This window comes from Pygoscelis adeliae, unplaced genomic scaffold (assembly GCF_000699105.1).
Source record: "Pygoscelis adeliae isolate BGI_AS28 unplaced genomic scaffold, ASM69910v1 Scaffold241, whole genome shotgun sequence".
Classification (NCBI taxonomy): domain Eukaryota; kingdom Metazoa; phylum Chordata; class Aves; order Sphenisciformes; family Spheniscidae; genus Pygoscelis; species Pygoscelis adeliae.
Genome location: NW_008824056.1, coordinates 1,975,413 through 1,995,606, shown reverse-complemented (window position 1 = coordinate 1,995,606; position 20,194 = coordinate 1,975,413). Strand labels below are relative to the sequence as shown.

General features: G+C 36.3%; 1 protein-coding gene across 2 annotated transcripts in view; it reads left to right on the top strand.

The window, feature by feature from the left end:
• RSRC1 (arginine/serine-rich coiled-coil 1) overlaps window positions 1-20,194 on the top strand; it is a 172,675-nt gene that overhangs the window by 53,984 nt on the left and 98,497 nt on the right. For both annotated transcript variants that reach the window (XM_009333931.1, XM_009333930.1), the window contains exon 4: window positions 15,374-15,410. In XM_009333931.1, coding sequence (XP_009332206.1) covers window positions 15,374-15,410 — 37 coding nt within the window. The remainder of the gene's footprint in view (window positions 1-15,373; window positions 15,411-20,194) is intronic.

Genomic DNA, 20,194 nt, shown 5'->3' with positions numbered 1-20,194 from the left:
TTTTCTCCATGGTTGAAACGATTTCACCCATCTTATATGCAGTTTGAATATTTTTGTTTACCCTAGGTGTTGGTTATGCTGTATTTCTTCCTACTGCTGGGCAAAACAATACGAATGCTAACTAAACTATTTTTCCCTCTATTGCATGTAGGTACAAGGTTTTCAACTTTATTTTTAGATTTCTTCAGTGATTCTTCCAGTTTCTTCCATTATCTGCTTGTTGGTACTGGTGTAACAGTTACCCATCCAAATGCTAACTTTGCAGGGTGACCTTGTTGATTGAAAGCCACAATGACCAGAGGAAGGAGATAGATACATATATATATATGTAAAAATGTTATATATTGTTTGCTTACGTTGTTAGAACAGCATCCTGACCAGTTTTGAATGACATTATTATGCACAAATGTTCACGTAACTTTCCAGTATCTTGCCTGAACAGAAAGTTAAGTAGGTGGCTTATCCTGTCATGCCATTGTGTAAAAGGCCACTCAGTCCTGACCATTATTACATGAATGTGTTTTGCTTGGAACGGTTCCAGTTCCAGTTTCTGGGGACACTGGTTTCTGGCACTTCTTTGCAAGACATAATAATTTTGTATATTGCGATTATAACTTTCAGCCAAAACTGAAGATCTAGGAAAAGACCCAATATACTAGATTGAGTTTTTTTTCAGCAATATCAATATGCTTATTCTGTAGATCAGTCCATCAGTCTGCGCAGTCATTCTGTATTCTGAATTTGTTATATTCTTTTTTCTTAAGTCTGACTTTAATCTGTTTCAGAGCACAGATACTCCAGTGTTCTCTACCATGGTCTTCTAATAGTAGTTAGCAAAGTATTCATGTTGCTCTATTTATGATCAGTAAGACTGTCTTAGATGTGAGTGAAATAAGGCAAACATGAACAGTATTGTAATAAAGTAGAGAAGAATCCTTCATTCTGGTAACATCATAGAGAGGCAAAATTTCCTGTTAGCAAAGGAGTTGCTCGCTCTAGTGCCTGCTCTTCCTTTGAAACAATATAGAAGCTTGATTTACACACAAGGGCGACTAACTCTGGGGTGGTTGAGGCTACCACCCTGAACTGTCTGCCTTACTTTGCTGTAAAGATTAGCATTTTAATGTAAACCAGCACCACTTTTGGCTTGTCTTAGAGCATCAGACTGTAGTGGTTCACGAAGTCCTTCATGAGCCAGGTAGGTGAGTGCTGGAGGGGGTGTGTGATCAGGTAAAATAATTTCCATTGCAGAGTTCATTTTCTTGCGTCAATAGAAAGTCTGTCAAGGGAGGTCTGTGTAGGTTCAGCATGTCTCCTGTCCTAAATGATGTTAACTGAGGTGAACTGAAACAGGTACAGGTAAACATAGGGATTAAGGTAACTTTTATGGACAAATAAGTATCTAGCTCCAACTTATTTCCCCAGAGAAGACCAGAGAACAGTGCTGCGGAGAACTTGAAGTAGGCTTTGTCAGTGCCCTCACTTTGTGATGCGTGGCTACGATTTGTTAGTTAGGTTTGTAACTTGAGGTGGTTGTTGGATATTTGCTTTTTTTTTTTTTCCTTCAGATTAGAAATTCTTTCCAGCAGAAGCGCTTGCTCAGTCGTCAGCCTGATCATCCACGTTTCCAGGTCTTTCTGTATGGTCTGTGAAGTCTCTAGAAATTGCTGCTGTTGAAGGATCTGGCTGGTTATTTGTTCAGAAGTTGTTTTTGTAGAATGTTTCACTTTACCTCTAATATTTGCAGGTACAATAGGAAGTGCTGGTTTTAATCTTCAAGCTCCAAATTGCTTAAGATCCAAGTTTTCATGGAGCCTGACATGTTTATGGTACTTAATTTTTTCAGGAATCTCTTGGCTTCATGTTAGAAAAATAGCCTTTGAGGGAAATCTTGGCTGTAGAATGACACACGTTTTATATTTTTGTCTTTTCTTCTAATTCTGGTCCACTTGGTGGTAAATCAGTAGTGTGCAGTACTAATTATTTTAATTTCATTGAAGGAATGCCAAAATACAAAAATGCCTAGCAAGATTTCTGGTCTAGACTTTGGCTGGCCACTTCTCGGCAGTTTGCTCTGTCTTGCAAAGCCAGTACTGCTCTCCATTTTCACTGGAGACTTTCTCTGTGAAGTGCTGGGAATGATAAATGCCAAGTGAAATAGACGGTTAGTCTTTCATGGTAGTAAAAGGTTAAAAGCATATTAATGAAAGCAAGCATTTTGGAGAGTGAAATGAGTAAGACCGTTGTGATGTGGTAAGAACAGTAGACAACAATTAAAGAACATATGAAGCCTTAAGGAGGTTTTGATGCAACTCAACCAGCATGAAGTGTTCAGACAGCATTACTCGATGGTTTTTGTGGGGTTTTTTAGGATGTAAAATTTTCTACAAAAAAATGTAAGTTGTGATTTACTGGAGCTTGCAGATCTTTTCTTGTTTACTTAACTCACCATAATGTTTTGGACATCAAATTCTAGATAGTATCAGGGTTTTCAACACAGGCGTAGCAATGTCCTGAATACATGTATTGCTTCTGAAGTTTCTCTCTGAGAAGTACATGTGTAATAAGCAGAAAACCAAAAACCATTTTAGCATTGATTAATGTTCTCAAATAATAACAGACTTGTAAATTATATAGTCAGAGGCCATTACAGATACTGGAGAAAGAAATAACAAATAAGCAAGATACACACCTATTAGTGTTAGTTGTCTAGCGCTGCTGTTGAATTAGCGGAGAGTTAATTGCTCTTGGAATCAAGAGAACTATTAGCCTTGTCAGATAATTTAAGGAAATTAGCCTGTTCTCTACAGTCTCGATGTAGCTGTATTAGGTACAAATCCACTGTGACTAGGTCCAAGTGTAACAGATTTTTTTTTTGACAACTCTGAGGGTCTTTATTCTTGAATACTGAAATATTATCATCAAGATACACTTGTTCTGATCCTCGCTATTACATGTATTTGAAAGCACTTTTACAGTCTTTGGTGATTTGTTAGCGTACAGGTAACCAGCATTGTTTTGGACTGAATGCTGTAAAAACAAAGGTGCTGAAGTGGGAACTGCTGTAAACGGGACCGATTTAGAGATCTCTATCGAGCTGCTCCTGTTCCAGATCTTCATGACCTTCAATTAGCTGCTTTTGTTTTGGTTTGTTTTTTTCCAGCCTTTCCATTAATTTTAAAGCACTTTCAGGTTATTTTTGTCACTGTCTGTTAGGCTTGGTTTTGGTCAGATATGTTTGAGATTTGCAATCAATTTTTATTTTCTTCTATTTTGATGAAATAATATTTCTTTCCCTTAATTTGTGGCCAAGGAACTAATTGCCTATCAAGCTTGAACAACTTAAGCTCTACCTTTTTAAATTTTATAAATTTGTCTTGCAACACAGCCCAACATGGAAATTGTTAGTAGAAGATACAACATTCTTCCTTACAGAAAGTCAGACTTTAAAGAAACCTCTTTCATATTTCAAAACTCATCTGTGCTTTAACCAAACGCCCTTTTAGAAGAATTTGTGAGTCTTCTGCTTAAAATAAAAGGATCTTTGTGATGCTCTCCATAACTTAACAACCTCAAAATATTGAAAAACATGTACAAAACTCTGGAGTCATGTAGGATAAGGTGCATTTGAATGCTGAGGAGATACTGCAGAGGATGCAAATCGTACCATTCAAAAATAGTTATGCTATGTTTATTTGAACTGAAAATGGCTGCAGTACCATAGTGATGGTAAATCCCCCAGGTTTATTATTAATGTGTCTGTTGAGGTTTGTTCAGGTAATTCATGTAACAACAGGGGCTTCTCCCTCATGTTAGACTTACGTTGGAGAATCTTATGAGCTATTCCTACCTCTCAGCATACGCTCAGACTGCTTGGAATGGCTGTCTTACAGAAACCAAGAGACTTTCAAAGGCTTTCTTTAGGGCTACACTGAGTTGTAATAGAAACAAACTGTTTAATTGTGAAATACAGCCTGAAACTCAAGTCTCTCATAACCAGAAATGCTACAAGCTGCATCAGCTGAAGTAGTTGAGGAGATAGAAACTAAATATTCTGAGATCAAGGAGATCTGCTTTTTTCAGGAGAAGGAAATTTTTTTACCTTGTATAGGAATGAAAACCTGTGCCTGTCTGACACTTAAACATTTTAAACATGTAGAGTATATTCTGAGTGTGCCCCAGTGTTCCTTAGGGAGACAAATTCAGGCCAGATGAAAGAACATAGAGAAATTAAACTAAAGCGACAAAATCAAACTGCAGGGACACAAAGAGGAACAGTGAAAAAGCATTTACAAATTGGGTTTTTTATACCTCCCAACAGTGATGCCTAAAAAAGCACGAGGTTTCAGTGTGCTAAAATTGGATCAAATGCAGTCACAAGCGGTGGAATTTCAGTAAAGTGGCACTTTGTGGGTCTCAGCTGAACTTGACCATGGTTGCCAAAGTGCTGCACACATCTTCAGTAATAATGGGAATGTGAAACTACCTTTTCTTAGTCTTTGGCCTTAAAATGTATGTCTTAGGACTGTTGGGTCATCCTGGTCTTTCATCTGAGCTGTGGAAATTAATCAGTTGTGAATGCTAGAAACAAATACCTACCTTTACTGAAGAATTACTCTGCTGCTTATCTTTGCTTTTTATTCCGAATGTCTGCTTTACAGAATGGAGGGTGGGTTTTGGTTTAGTGTGTGGGGTTTTTTTTGTTGTTGTTTTGTTTTATTAATCTATTGTTTATTTTTAAGCAGTACTGGCATTGTACTGCTGCTGGCTAGAGAGGAAGGAAACACATCCCAAATTTCTACGGCAGGCTCCTGTTTTTTGGGGGCTGTATTAGTCTTACCTAAAGCCATGACCAGCTATTTGAAATCCATCTGTTCACTTTCTGTTAATTTGTGTTCCAAGTGCAACATCTTGTGCTCTTTCGAGGTCCTTCCAAAGTGTGTTGACTTTTAATTCATTTTTATTTTATATTCTTTCTTTTCGGGAAGCAGGGACAGCAGGGCAGCAAAAATGACTATGTTCTAATGCTACATAAATACAGGCATATAGTTTTTGTTACAGTATTTTTTTAATTGTAAGACCATCTCTCTGTTTAGAATGTCTGAAGAAACTTGTGAAGTGCAAAGAACAAAACCAAAGCCTGTGAGTCCGCTGGTAACTTCTGGTGTTCAGATTTGTCATAAAAGAAACTCTTACTATAAAGGAGCATTTGCACGAGGGGTGTATGGAAAAAGTTGTCTGACCTGTAGTGATGGATTATAAAGACAATCAAAAATCTTCTTTGTAAGGTATGCAAATAGCTTAAGAAGTGACTGGCAAGATGGGTCCCTGAGTTTGAGGAAAGTTTTATTACTTTTTATTAAAAAAAAAAAAAAATTAAAATGTATCTATAGATGGGTATTGACAGTGTGCCTTGTTGGCATTGATTGTGGGTAACAGGCTGGATAAGCTTAACTCAGTTAAGATATTAAATATAGATATTAGCTTTGTTCTGTGAACTGAGATCTATGGGGATTTAAAGAAAGAAAGAAAAAAAAAACAGAATTAGTGATTTGTTTCTAAGGTTAGTATACAAGATTTAAATTGTCACTGTAGAATATGCAATAATAGAATGCATATCTGTGTAATACAACCTTAACATGCAGGTAGTGTCTTACAATACAAATTTTGAGCAATGAGCGGAAGCCTGAAGGTTTTCTTTCACAGAGATTAGTAGAAAGTTGTGTGCCAGCAAATAAGTTTTAGTTACTGAGTAACTCAATAAACTTCTATAAGATTTTATCATTTTGGGAAGAATGCATAGCACAGAATCTTAAAAAAAAAAATTACTAATAATTAATACAGACAAATTCTAGATTAACTTGTTTCATAGGTAGAATGCCTTTAATTGGTAACTTTATTTTTATTTAACATTTAACGAGGAACTGGTTATTGTTTCCCTAAGCACAATTTTCATGAGCATTTACTATTTTTTTGTACAGTTTATAATGAATTTAGACAAAGATAGATCTGTTCAAATACAATGTCATTTCAGTGTGTAGTGAGCTGTGTATTCTTGAAGTATTTACAAAACATTATTACAGAATTTGTTTAATGTGCATAGATAGTTTAAAAAAACCAAAACAGACTTGAGGTTTCCTTGTGTGCCTTTTTTCTTCTTTTTTTTTTTTTTTTATCAACAGACTGAGGGCCTGAAGGAATAGAGGAAGTGAATGGACACCAATGTATCCAAATATCTCATTTTGCCTAAAAGCAAGTGCCGGCAGATAAATGCCCATAAAGGGATTTCTTTCTTAAGCCCCATGGATTTTTTTTTTGCAACTTTTTGTGTGAGTTAGAAATGAAAACCATTCATCTAGTGCCCCAAAGAACGGCCTTATTGAATGGAATAACAGCGTAATGTACCATTGAAGGCAGGATTGAAAGTGATTATCTTGTTAACTCTTGACAGTTACCGCCAGCTTGAAATAGAACTGGCAGGCTTGATTTGCAAATGAATTAGAGCTTTTTCATTTTGTGCCAGGATCATCTTTTTATATTCTGATATGACAGATGCTATGTTCCGTGCTTTTGTTTCTCTTTAGTTTTATACTTGCAAATAAAAAACAAAAGATTATGATAGTAATTTTATTTGCATCTTTTCTCTAGGAGTTTATTCTTTGTCTAGAAGTTTTTAATCTTACATTTTTCAAAAATTTGTTTAAGAATAGTATTGTTTCTGCAGAATAAAATTTCATTAGGTTAAGTACAGTAGTAATTGGGTGAATGAGGAGGATTTAGCAGCTTTCAGAAAATGGAAAATTGATTGTACTCAAATTGTTTTAGTGCTTAGAACATTTAAATTTTCTCACTGACTTACACTTAAATTTAATATTCTTCAGTTCTAAGTTGAGCGCAGCTGAGGAAAATCTAACATTTTAAATATTTATCCTAACAGTATGCTAATAGAAATACATGTGTAATTAGTTTCAGACTTAATGCTGATAAACTGTGTTTACATTCTGCAGTCATCCAAACACAGATGGTAAGGTGTTAGGTATGATAATTATTGTGCACTCTTTATATGTTCCTCATTAACCTGTAACACTCTTTACTAGTCCAGAGAGTTTTTACTATAGTTATGCTTACCAACATTAAAACTGGCTCTGCTTTGTTTAATATTCAATGCAGTGTTCTGTGCATTTACACTGCTGGGCTTTTTGCTACTTTTGTAATCTATTTTGTACTTCGGGCAAATTAGCAACACTTACTACCACTAATGTCCATTACGGAAATGTTTTTATACACTTTCACCTACAGGATGTGTTTTAATTGAACATCTACTAAATAATATTACAGAAAAGGTAAAACAGGCCAAAGTTGTCTAATTTATTTAAGACTACCAAATAATCTGGTTAGCAGAGAGTGTGACATTCCAAAGCCTGAAACTTAATTGCTTATGTTTGCTGGGAATACAAACGTTGATTAACAAGGTTTTACTCTTTGTGAAGGGAACCCTATGCACAGAACAGGAGGACAAAACCCCAAGCAACCAAACAAAACCAAGGGAAAAAGAACAACAAAAAACTACTTCACATATAAAAACTCCAAGGACTTGCATGTTATGAGGTCCTTTGAATTGCCAGGTTTATCCAAGGAATGGCTTGAACTGGCAACCAGGATAAAGAAATCTGTTTTGATAATTTATGAGATTTTTATATCTGACCTGAAGTCTTGGTAAAGCAGAATTGGGAGCTTTATGGGGTAGTTATTTTGGCTCTCATTTATCTGTGAAATACTTAAGGACAAAAAGGATTTTTTTTTGTAGGGTCTATTTAGAAATATTGATTCTATCAACACTGTATTTTGGTGTGTCGTCATGTGTCCCCCCCCCCTTAGTTTCAGTATTTATTTCAGTTGCATAAAATCTTGAATTTTACTCTGTGAGCCAGGGTTTTTGTTTTTTTTTTTTTTTCCCTCCCTCTTGAATATGTGATAAGATCTCTTGGGTACTGATTTTTCTTCTCTCTAGGATAACATATTATGGAAATTGTTTCACCTTGTATCCTGTTTAAAGTCCCTGGTTTTAGCATGATTCAATTTAGCTTGCGTTATATTCTACTGAGTTCTTCAGCAGTTCCAAGTTATTCCGTATGTGTTTGCGTGGAGGGGGTGACTTCTGTTTTTCTTCCTGCTTTTGATAAGTGACCTTCATATGATCTTCTTGTATCTTTATTACATTTAAATTAGTAATTGGCCACACTTCTTACCATTTTTTCCCCCCGAGTGAAATAAATTCTTTGGTTGACTGGAGCAAGGGAGCTGCTGAGCACACCACCACCAGCTTTGGAGTCTTTACACTTCAGGATCAGTTCCAGACCATTTGAACCTGATATTAAGTAAGAGCAAAACAACATTCCACACTTCTTCAAAAATATCATGGGTGCATTTTCTAGCAGTCAGAGTGAAGGATTCTCTAACCATTCTCTACCCCTCTCTGATGTTGGCATTGCACCGCTAAATTATGTTCACTGTTTTATTTCGTAGTCATTTTATTGGTTGCTTGGATCTTCCAATAATGAAGAAGACAGGGTTTTTAGATACAAGGAGCCACAACTCTCAGAGCCATTGCAACTGTCAAGGGATTTGCTTTAAGGTACAGGTAGTGCTGAGAATTTTTGTGTAACTTATGTAAGTAGTAGATGGCAAGGATTTTGATTTTCATTATTGGTAATATTGTTTGGGTATGTTATTTGGTTACTTTCACAAAATTCAAGTTTGTTTCCTTCATCTTTGTATAAGAGAGGCAGGAGGAAATAGCTTTCTTTTATGGTTTTCTCCTCTTGCCTTTTGTATACTCCCTTTGATGTAACTTCCACTTACGGCTACAAAAAATACAGCCCTACTTTTCAGGTTTTTTCTTTATAACCCAGATGATGTTAAGTAGTAGTGTTGAAGAGTAACACATGTTTTTGTTCTGTTTCTGCACGTTATATAGTCTTTATCAGCAATTCTGCCAGACCATCGGTGTGGTATTGGACCAGCTTATCGTCGAAAGTCAGTAGGTATGAATTTACCTGTTCACCCAGGAGAATCAGCACTGTTCTCTTAAAGCTGATATCGAAGAAGAGGACAGGGATAGGGCTTAGATTTTTTTTATGTAATCTTTGTTGTGACTTTCAAAGCCTACCGAAATAAGTATCTATGGTCTGAAGTCAGATTTGGAAACACCAGCCTATAATTTCACAGAAAACACAACAATACAAAACCTATAAAATTTAGTGGAGTATGATGGGGGTATCCATTTCTAAAAACTGCATCCAGGATTCTCTAACTCTGAAGCTGATATTCAAGCCAGCTCAGGGAAGAACTTAAAATATGTAGTGCCTTCTGAACAGTCACCATGCAAATGTAATAGTCGTGTACTTACTCTAGTTGTTGCCGATAGGGAGAAAATACTTTTTTCTATACTAGGCTTTTATTTTTCTGGAATTGAACAAACGCATGATCTGGCCATGACTGTTTTACTCTCAGTGTCTGGCATGTTCTGTGAGCTTAAGATTAGTCAGTGAAGCTATTCCAGAATATAACATTGCTTAAAGGTTTGTGTAAATGCATCACTAAACAGTGATAAGGTCACAAGTGCATCATTCAGGCTACCCATCCAGATGTGATTAAACTGTGTGTGTATTAGTACACACAGTGCCTTATTCCAAAATGTGCATGCAAGAGAAAAGTTAGAAAAAAGTTAAAAACTTCAGTGGGAAAAAACTATTTCTTATTTTCCTCCTCCTCTAAAATTTGATACCTGTAACACCTTCAATCTGATTGTACAGACTTTTGAGGCTGAGGAAAGTAAATCCAGCAAAGATCAAATATATAAAATAAGTAGTGAGGGAGCAGTTCTCTATATTGGGATATCCCAGGGTAGAATTAAATAGTGTGTAATCACATAGAAACCTGATTTTCTTCTTCCCAGGAGTATACAGGGCCCAGCTCTAGTCTGGGAAATCATGAGATATTGGCCTTTAAACTCACTGTTGGGTGAGACTATCTTGCCAGAGTTTTGGATGGGGGATTTCCCCATTCTGAGAGAGAAAGGAAATTTTTACCGGCTATTGGTGGTGGTGTTTGCTGGAATTTAGTCAGAAATTTGGAGTATTGACAATGCTTCTAGGTTGAGTAGTCAAAGCTAGTGTAATAAATTCCTTATCTGAATCTGATTTAGATTAGTTTGATTTTTTTTTACAGTGCCTACTGACAAGCTAAACATCTCTTGGCAGATCAGCTTTGAGAAGACTATGAGTATCAGAAGCAGAAAATGATGAGGCAAAGGCCTCATTGAACTTGAGATGCCAATCTGCTAAAATAAATATGATACACAAAAAGAAAGGTCTAGAAATAGCTGACTAGTCTACTTCTCCCATAGCTGTCACCTTCACTATAGTTGCATTTAGTAAGACTGTTCCTCACTTTGGCCGTGTTGCGTCAGCGTAGACTTCTCACTAACTGAAGAAGCTCAAGACAAGAGAGGCAGTGGCTATGACGTTTATGGCAGTAGTCTAACTCATCCTCTTCACCATACCCCTTGGTATAATTCGTAACATCTAAGGCATATTTTTTCTCATTTCTGTCTTCTCTCCCTTTAATCTACCTTCAATGCAGAGCTTAGGGAGGTGGGAGAAGGGACTAGACCACCACTGAAGCTGGGTTTAGCTTGTATTGGCGAGTGTATAACATATTGTCACCTGCTGAAGTTCATAAAGAAGCTCTGAAGGCTTCTGAAGAGATTCAGCTGTTTATTTTGAGGTTGTTTATCAGTCCTTGCTTGTATTCTAGATAACATCCAAAAGAAAAATAGCGGATGTGTGTGCTACTCGGAGGAAGATCTGTAGGGAAGGCCATTACATGACAGCAAGCAGTAGAAGCATGTTAACATGAGGATAAAGAACAGGAAAACATGAGGTTGTTCCAAGAACATCTTTCACTATTAGGTTCTTCATCCAGGATGAATAATGGAACAAAAAATGGATTAATTTAAAATGATACTTGACAGATTATTGAAAGCATTATGTGATGTGCTTGTTGAATGATCCAAGAGATTTTTGAGAGAGCTCTATGAAAATTATCTGTAACCACTTGGTACAATGCTGCCTGATCAACAACACTAACACACTGGCATTCATGAAGAGCGGAGTTAAAAGGCCTTTATTTGAGAGTGTGATGCAGCCTGACCTGAAACGCTGCATATGACCTTGTTCTTTGCAGCTTGTAGTTAATGTGGAACTGGAGGGGATTCTGCCAAAGGCCTTGCTAATGATGAGATGATTTATTTATTCATTTGGCTTCTGAGGAGAAAAATCAGACATTGGGACTGTTTAGTGTGGAGTTCAGGCCACCAAGATGGTCAGGGGCTGGAGCACTTGCCCTGCGAGGGGACCTGAGGGACTGGGGGTGGTTCAGCCTGGAGAAGAGATGTCTTCGAGGGCACCTGACAGCAGCCACCCAGACTGATGAGGAGGGAGGTCACCGGGGAGAAGGAGCCAGGCTCTTTGAAGTGGCATGTGGTAGGAGGAAAGATGCAACCAGCACAGATTGAAAAAAAGATATCTAGTATCTTGGACTAGATAGAAGGAAAGATGCTCCCAGTGAGGACATTTGATCAGCAAAGCAGGTTGCCCAGGGAGATTGTCCTTTCAAGACCAGGCTGGATAAAACTCTGAGCAGCCTGGTCTGGCCTCACAGTTGACCCGGCCTTGAGCAGGCGGTAGGATTGCAGACCTCCAGAGGCCCTTCAATCTGAATTATCCTGTAATATCCGTAGATATAGGTAATCCATAGAATTATTCTGGGGCCTATGGATTCTAACAAAAAAAACGGTGGCAAAGAAAATTTTAACTATGAATATAAGGGAAGTATTGAGAATGAGTTGATAACAACTTGAGAGGAACTAAGAACATGAACTGAAGTGGTTTGTTTTCGTTTGGAAGAAATTTTTAAAAATTGCAGGATACTTCCAGTTCGATGCTACTGATCTGAACAGCAGCACAGATTAAACTTGTCTCTCATAATTGTTTGTCATTTTAAAGTATATAACAGAGACCTACTAACAAGCTCAATTGCCTATCTTAGTGATATGTAAAAATATCTCTGAGATTTCTTTGGTTTTAGGTAGCCTCACAGTAATAAAATAAGTCACTGTCATTGTGGTATGATGTTAAGACTGTAGCTTCTTGAGGGTGCTTTGCTCCAAAGTAGTGTATCCACATGTACCCAGTAATTTGTTTAGCTCTGTTGTGCAAAAACAAGTATTAGTTCTACAATTCCTGTGTGAAACTGCTATAAATGTATTTTAAAAGTAAATTATTAGTGAAATCTTGTATTATTTTAAACTAGCTGAAGTTCAGGTATTTTGAAGATATTGCATATTTTTCAGCTCCCTTGATTAACGGCTAGTTTTGTATGGGAACCTACTTTTATAAACATGAATATATGTCTAGGTTAAAATCAGGATTTTCGGCAAGTGCTAGTGAATATTTTTATCTTATTTTAGTTTACTGGCAAAGGAACTAGCACTAATAAGTTAACATTACCTCAATTAGTTACCTACTCTACAGTTTTAAGTAATCCAAAAGCTGGCTACGCTTGCTTAATTGAATTCCTGGCTTGTTGTTACAGGTCCCTCATAACCATGATTCAGATTTAGCTCAGCTGAAATTTTTTCCCTTGGCACTATCAAAAGCTAACATTTGGATTAGCCTGAGTATTATGCTTGCTGGTTTTAATGTATGATTTTAAAATATATGCACGTCAACTAGTATTTTACAGCACAATTTCTTGACTATATTGAGGAAATACAATTCCAGAGCTTCTCTGATGGAAAAAAGAAAATCTCAAGAATAAAACCAAACTTGCCTAATGAACCAAAAAAATAAATGTGGTGCACTGGACACGATTTGAAAGTCAAATATATATCTTGTTGGGAACTGTGTGGTGTAAAAGTTGAGTAAAACATTATTACCTGATAATGATATAAAATTAATATAACTTTCTTATGGTGTTCCTTTATAGGAGTATTATAATAGTGGATGTGCATAAAGCTGTTCTTGCCTTTTATTTGTAGTGTTTTACAGTATTAATGATTAAGGTATTCTGTAGACATCTAAGGTTATGTGTTAGACCGAGCTGTAGCAACAGGTCTGATTTTTGCATTACACAATATTTGAAATACAGTATTAATGGGAGTCTTATTTGTATAATTATTGTTTAACTAGAAAGATAAAATTATGCCATGGCTTCACTAGTTGTCATCGCTGATTGATGCACGGCAGCCTCCGGCTGGAAAGAGGTTTTCATTTGAAGTGACAGGTGCCACAAGGTTTATTTAGGACAACCTCAACCTTGTCCTGGTTAGTTTGATAATGTTTGCCTTATGTATGTTCAACCACTGCATTTCCTGCGTTAGAGCCTTGTGTTACACCAATATTACTATCTGTGCTGCCTCAACTACAAATTGGATGAACAGCCAGTGACACTTTTTCAATATTATTACATTAAACCAAGTGGATTTTGATTGATAACCTAATATTCAACTAATGCAAAACATCAATCATGGCAAGTATATTAATTATTTAATATTGCAGTCTAATTCAGAAATCGATGTGCTGCATGAGGGGAAGGGAAACTCACTGTTCCCAGAAGACTTAAGACAGGGAATGATTAAAAAAAAAAACAACAAAAAACAACAAAAAACCCCAACAAACCACCCTGCTGTACTCTTCAGTGTTAGTTCGATACAAATCTTTATTCATTTGCCAATAATCTCTTCACATTTTCCACTTTAGGACCTTTTTTATCAGTTTTGAGACCGATAATTGAATTAAGTCTGCTTTCAGCACAGGGCAAAAGGAGTTGCACAAATATTGATGAAGTCATGACAGGGACAGCACAGGAGACAGACCACTAACAGGGCAGGTTTTATACCATTAGTTGAGAGGTCCTCGCATCAGCTGCTTGGATCCTGCTTCCAAAGTGATTAAATTCTTTAAGGCCATTTAGCACCTCAAAAATAGATGTGGGAGATGATTTCTATTTAAATATTGTATGGACTTGAATAATTAATTCTTGTTTCAAAATACAAAATAATGGTGTAAGGAAGGTGCATCTTTTTCTCTTGCTTCATTCATGATATATTCAAACAGACCAAAAGTGCATAGCAGACTTTTTTGAAAGCTTTATGAAATTATAAATAAAAGCTTTCTGTAAAAAGTCTAAAATACAGTACAGCAAGGTTGTAAAATGTGTAATCGAATTGTGTAGCCTTATTCAGTATCTAGAAAAATTTCATACATTTAGCCATTTTTGTGTGTAACTTCACATTATGCCTTACACACCCTCTACTAAGTATTACAGAGAACGGAAGCCTCAGTCTTGCATGGTTTGCTGTCTTAGAGGAACATAGTTGGGGTTTTTGCACCTGTGGTTTGATATAGTTGAATAATTTGTTGAAAAATTAATATTATAAATATAAATACGCACTATGTTATATAGTTCAATAACTGATTACTTGAAACACTTGTGGGGTGATTTCTCCTTGTTTGCCATGGTTGCAGCCCATCTTCCTCAAAAGGCACAGTGACATTTTTGGAAGCAGGTAGAACCTGGGGTCAGTGAAAGCAGAAACCAGCCTCCTTGTTTAGTGGCTTGGGATTTGGGGATTTTTTAAATTTGTTTTGCTTCGGTTTTCTTTCGGGTTATCTTTTTTACATAGCAGGATGTGTTAAGGATTAATTTTCACTCTGAATTCTCTTTGCTTTTCAATGTTTGTGCTTTGGTAGTTTGGTCCATTTTTTTGCAGCTGTCTTTATGTGACATTACTTCTCATTTTTGTGTCTGTACATTGTATTTTTTTCAGCTGTCAGGAGTCAAATGCAATGTTTCACTATGGCTGCCACGACCTAGTTAGTTGATATAAGATTCATTTATTCCATCATCTTTGTAAACGGTCACAGAATTTTATTATTGAAGTAATGACAAAAGAACCATGAGCCACTGAATGTGGCTTTGATACATAACATTATGCACTGTCTTGTTTTATTAATTCCAATATGAATAGTGGGATAATTATATTAAAAATGTTGTTTTTTAAATGAGTGTCCTGTTGCATTGCTACAGTTTATAGCAATTTCAGGGCAGGTAAAATTTGAGGTTTTAAATAATTCTGTAGTTATGCGTTAGGATAATTGATACTTTTTAGGTACTGTAATGGTTAACATATTAAAAATAAAAATTTTATATACTCAAGAAATTACATGGTTTTGACATTTGAGTTAAACATAAATCGTTGTAGACAAGGGTTTAGCAACTATTTAGAACTTTTGTTCTTCTGTTACAGGGACTCTGGAAACATCAAAGCTGGATTCGAACATCTGGTAAGTTTTAATTTTCTCTTGAACATTTGCATCATCTTTGATATCTGCATTCCAAATGAACACTTTTGAATGAGCTTTGAATACCTTGAATTGAGAAAGTCAACCATTTCCCAGAGGGTCAGCTTACTGTTATTATGTGAAGGCCCTTACATTTTCATTTATCTTACCATTTCAAGGGAATTTTAATTTTTTTAAATTACTTTTTTTGATGTAGAGATGAAATAAAATGGACTGCAATCCTTGGATTGATGATTGCCTTAATTATAAACAAAAATTGTTTGGTGTTGGATTTTTGGCATATCCTGATCTGAAAACAACAAACTTGTGATAAAAAAAAAGACACACACAATCAAATATTGCATGCATAAATATGGTATGTTTTAGTAATTTGAAGTCTTTGAAAGAAGTGCACAGCTTTGTTTTTTCTCTTGTCTTTGCTTTATGAATAATGTATTGACTTAAATTCCATTCAGTGCTGCAGTATAAAATAATAATTGAGATGCAAAATATTTTTGGTTTAAGTAAACATATTCAAACCACAAGTGATGGCAAGACATACTTAGCATTAAAAACTAATCGGTTGATCAAAACTGGAAAAAATACAATATTGTCACAAGTCTGAAGTTCATTGAGCCTAGAATGTTAGTATCAGCAATCATCAGAACATTAAGTAGTTCATCTAAACAGATTATTAAATCTCATTAATTCAAAATATTCACTATTAATGGCAGTATATCTCAGTACATCATGAGAAGTGTTTAAATTCATATTTAATTTTTTCACATAAGATCTAAATAATATATATTGTTCTGTACCGCTATTAAAATAAAATCTTATCACAATGTATTGCATGAGCATTTGAAAAAATTGCTTTTCTGTTGTTGCGTCGCATTTTGGGAATCACTTGGGAAATATGATTTGTAGGAGCTTGTGTACCAATATCTTCTTGGAGTAACAGCGGGATGAAAAGGATGTATATTCTGGCACAGTTGTCAACAGTTTCCCCTTTATAATGGTGGCATATTAAATGTTCCATTGCAACTAGTATTTTGAATCTGTAAATGGAATAAATAGCTGAGTGTTATGAATAGTTCTTAGAGCAGTTTGAAAATTTATCTTGTTTGCTAGTTTCATTGGTATCTTGCATGCTAGTTGAATCTCTTAAATAAATTTTTAAAATGTTTCATTCCTCTGCTGGTGTCAGGTAGTTGTAATTTGATGGGTTCAGAGAATTTTTCTAATGCATTATAAAGATGCTGTAGTCTTGACAGATGACCATGACTGGTACTTTTTCTAAATTGGGAGTGCTGCAATAGCTGGAGCTGCAGGTCTGATTTATAATGTCACCTCAAACCAGCAGGTGCAGAAGGAAGAGGCTCTATGGGTTTTGAGTAGCCTGGGGCGGGGGGGTGGACCAGGAATAGCGTTCACTGATGTTCAGGGTTTCTCTGGGATTTGGGGGAAAATGTACTGGAAAGATTCTCTGCAGAGTAATGATGCCTTAAGTTCTTTACAAGGTAACTCATTATATGTTTGAATAAAATTTTGTCTTCATTAAACACATTAGCTGCTTTGTATTTCTGCAAAAAAGCTGTCAAAAACCTCCAGGTTTGAGACTTTTTTTCCTTTTCCCTGTGATCTTAGAAAATCTGTCCTGGGAATGGGTGCTTGAGGAAATTAACTGTTTCCCAAGACACCCACAGATGGGAGTATTCGTGCTGGAAACTGTTTTATATCTCAACGTTATGTCAGACAAGTTCACAAAGACCTTTTGGAATCCAATAAACTATAGGGATATTCCTCAGAAGAATTAAGCCACATGATTGCTCTGGTTCTACTACTTTAAATTACTGTATCTCCAAATACTCGTAAAGAAGGGTTTTTTTCCCCCTTATGAAAAAAGAAGAATCTTTATATTGATTGGGTAATCTAGTATTTAATCCCTTCTGTAAAAAAGGGTGGTTTACAATTTGTGATATAATCCTTACGGGGTCTGTATGTTCCCATATTTTACTGCTTACCCTTGTTTAAGTAGCTTCTGCCATCCTGGTATCTAGCATATAGCTACAGGAGTGAAATAAAGTAGTGTAACAACTGCTGTTCAAAAATCTGGTAAATATTTTACAAACTGTTATTTGGAAATACTTCCAGTTTAAAAACAGATGCTTTCATAAACAAAAATATTTTCTTTGTGGATTGGAGAACTTCCCAGCAGGTCCATGTGCTTGTTTCTCAGAGTCAGAGCTGGCCCTCCTGGAGGAGCTGGGCTGGTTGCTGCTGCTGGGAGGACGGGCTGTCTAGTGTGTCTGGCTAATGTGCAAGGGGGTCACAGCCGTACTCCCTGCTGACCACCAATCGCTACATCTGCTCAGAAGCATATTTTATTTTTAGCTAGTTAAGAAAAGAAACTGCAAAGTTGTAAGCATAGGGGAATCAGTCTTTTATTCCAAAAATTTTGGTGGTTATTTGCTGAATTATACTTAGCTAATTCCTTTTCAGGGTAACAAATGTTAACAAACTGTAGAAACCTTGGAATAGATTATTATATATCTGCAGCTCTGAATAGGTCCTGTTCTCTATTAATAGTTCTACTAAAAAAGAACCATGGAGCCATGCGTGTGGTTTACTCATTAGATACACCTTATTTGTGTCTTTTGTATACCATTACAAAGCAATAACCTGCTTGTCCTTGTGGTCAAGCAGCAGAGCCTGTCCGTTCTAAATGATGAAGAGCAACCTGTCATTAATAGCTTGTTTAGCCCATCAGTGGTTTGTAAGAATATAGTTATTGTCTGCCAAGAATGCAGGCGCTCCCCATGTTGTGTGTTAATCAATAACCCCCAGCAGGTGCGGACGAAGCTCTTGCGAAGCTGACTATCACAGTGCTTGTGCATAGCTCTGCCAGGGAAGCTGCTGGAGTTCACTACACTTTTAGTTGCATCATGTGTCATAGGTAGTGTATATCAAGGTCACTAATTCGTAAGTAATATTGGTTAACTCCATGTGGCAGCTCTTTGTTTTTTGAGAGATCTTTGGTAGAAAAAATTGCATAAATGATCAACCAAAAAAAAAAAAGAAAAAACAACCAACAAAAAACCAAAACTCCAACCAAAAAAAGCCCCTCCTTTATCCAGAAAGTGTTAATACTTATTTACTAGGTATCACTTTTTTTTTTTTCTTGGAGCTTGATTTCAGTGGTCGACCTCTCACTGATTTTCCCTGGCTTAGTTTCAGACTTCTGGTGATTACAGCTCAGTGGTCCTAGTATAGCTACTGGACAGCAATGTCTAATAGAATTGTTGGCTTTCTAATGAGCTATAAAACCAAGCAGCCAATTATTTGTGTTCACAAACAATTAATTAACACTCAATATGAGTAATTATGTTTATCTTGGTATCCTGGCAAAATTCCATGCTGGTCAATTATATTCTGCAAGCTTGAATTCTCTCCTATTGAAGAAGTGTCAGGCTGACTGGGTGGTTGGGGTTTTTTCCTATTGGAATTGTATTTAATTGAAAACAAGGTTTTTCACAATTTTTTTTTTAAAAGGTGTTTCTTTCTCACATGTCCTTTCATAAAATGCTAATCATCAAAGCCTGAAAAAAATTCCTTTAAGGAAGACCACCATGGTATTCTTGGGGAGTTGTGATTTTCACGCCCCATCTCCCATTCTTAGCTTTTGACCAAATTCCCTTCCTGGGTGAGATCACTGATGAGGCACCTCTAGAGAGGACAGTTTTAGTCCATGAGATAGGAGGCAGCATTAGAGGAAAAGGGGAGCATGGCCATGGGGTATGGCAATGGCAATTTAGCATGGAATTCACTTTTTCTTCATAAGTAAAGAGGGTATTCTGTGAAGCCTCCCCACTCCGGCAGCGTGCGTGCAGGTTGGGTAATGGGTTGCCTGAACGTTGTAACTTTATTTTCTTCCCATTTAGACGGTGGGATTAGTATATCCCTATGATGGGGCAAGAATCTTTAGCCTGGAGCCGTCTACTTCAGGAAGCAGTTGTGCAGAAAGTCTTCTAAAGATGGGAAATTATCATGAACTAAAAATGTACAAGTAAAATCTTTTTCTGTCATCAGGTGGGTAATCAGATTAGCGGAAGGGAAATGGTGCTGAAAGGTGCTAGTGGTATCATAAGCCTTGTAGATAGTATGTCTGTAGCTTGTGATGTCATGGGAAATGCTGATGCATTTATTTCCTTTCTAATTCCTGTCATTCACCTCTCTCTCTCATTTATTGCATATGCATAGAATTAAGGCATTTTACATACAAGCTGGTTTGCTTATATGAACTCTTTTAATAGTCATTGGTTTGCTATTTGTTCAGGTAAACGTTAAACTTGAATCTTCAACTTGAATCTTCTTGATACTTTCCTTCATAAAAGGTAATAGATACATAGGTGATTCCTTTCGGAGTGTCAAGTCTGAGAACACAGCCACTGCTCATGTCTTCCTGGCAAGGTTATAAAAATAACTAAGTTTTTGGAAGTTTTTAAAAAATTTTAAGAATTTGTAGAAATAAGCAGGTTGGGGCCCTCTTATAAAATTGTGTTAAATATAGGTTACACAGACAAATTATTATTTGTAACTGATTAACTGTTTGAGTTAACCCCCTACTATTTAGAATGTAAATATTTGTATTTATGTAGACATACACTGAATTCTGCTGTTGGATTTTTTTTTTGCACTGAGCCCAAAATGTTGTTGACTAGCATGAGGTTACAACTAAAACCATTGCATTCTCTAAAGATGCAAATACATAGCTGCAAATGAACATA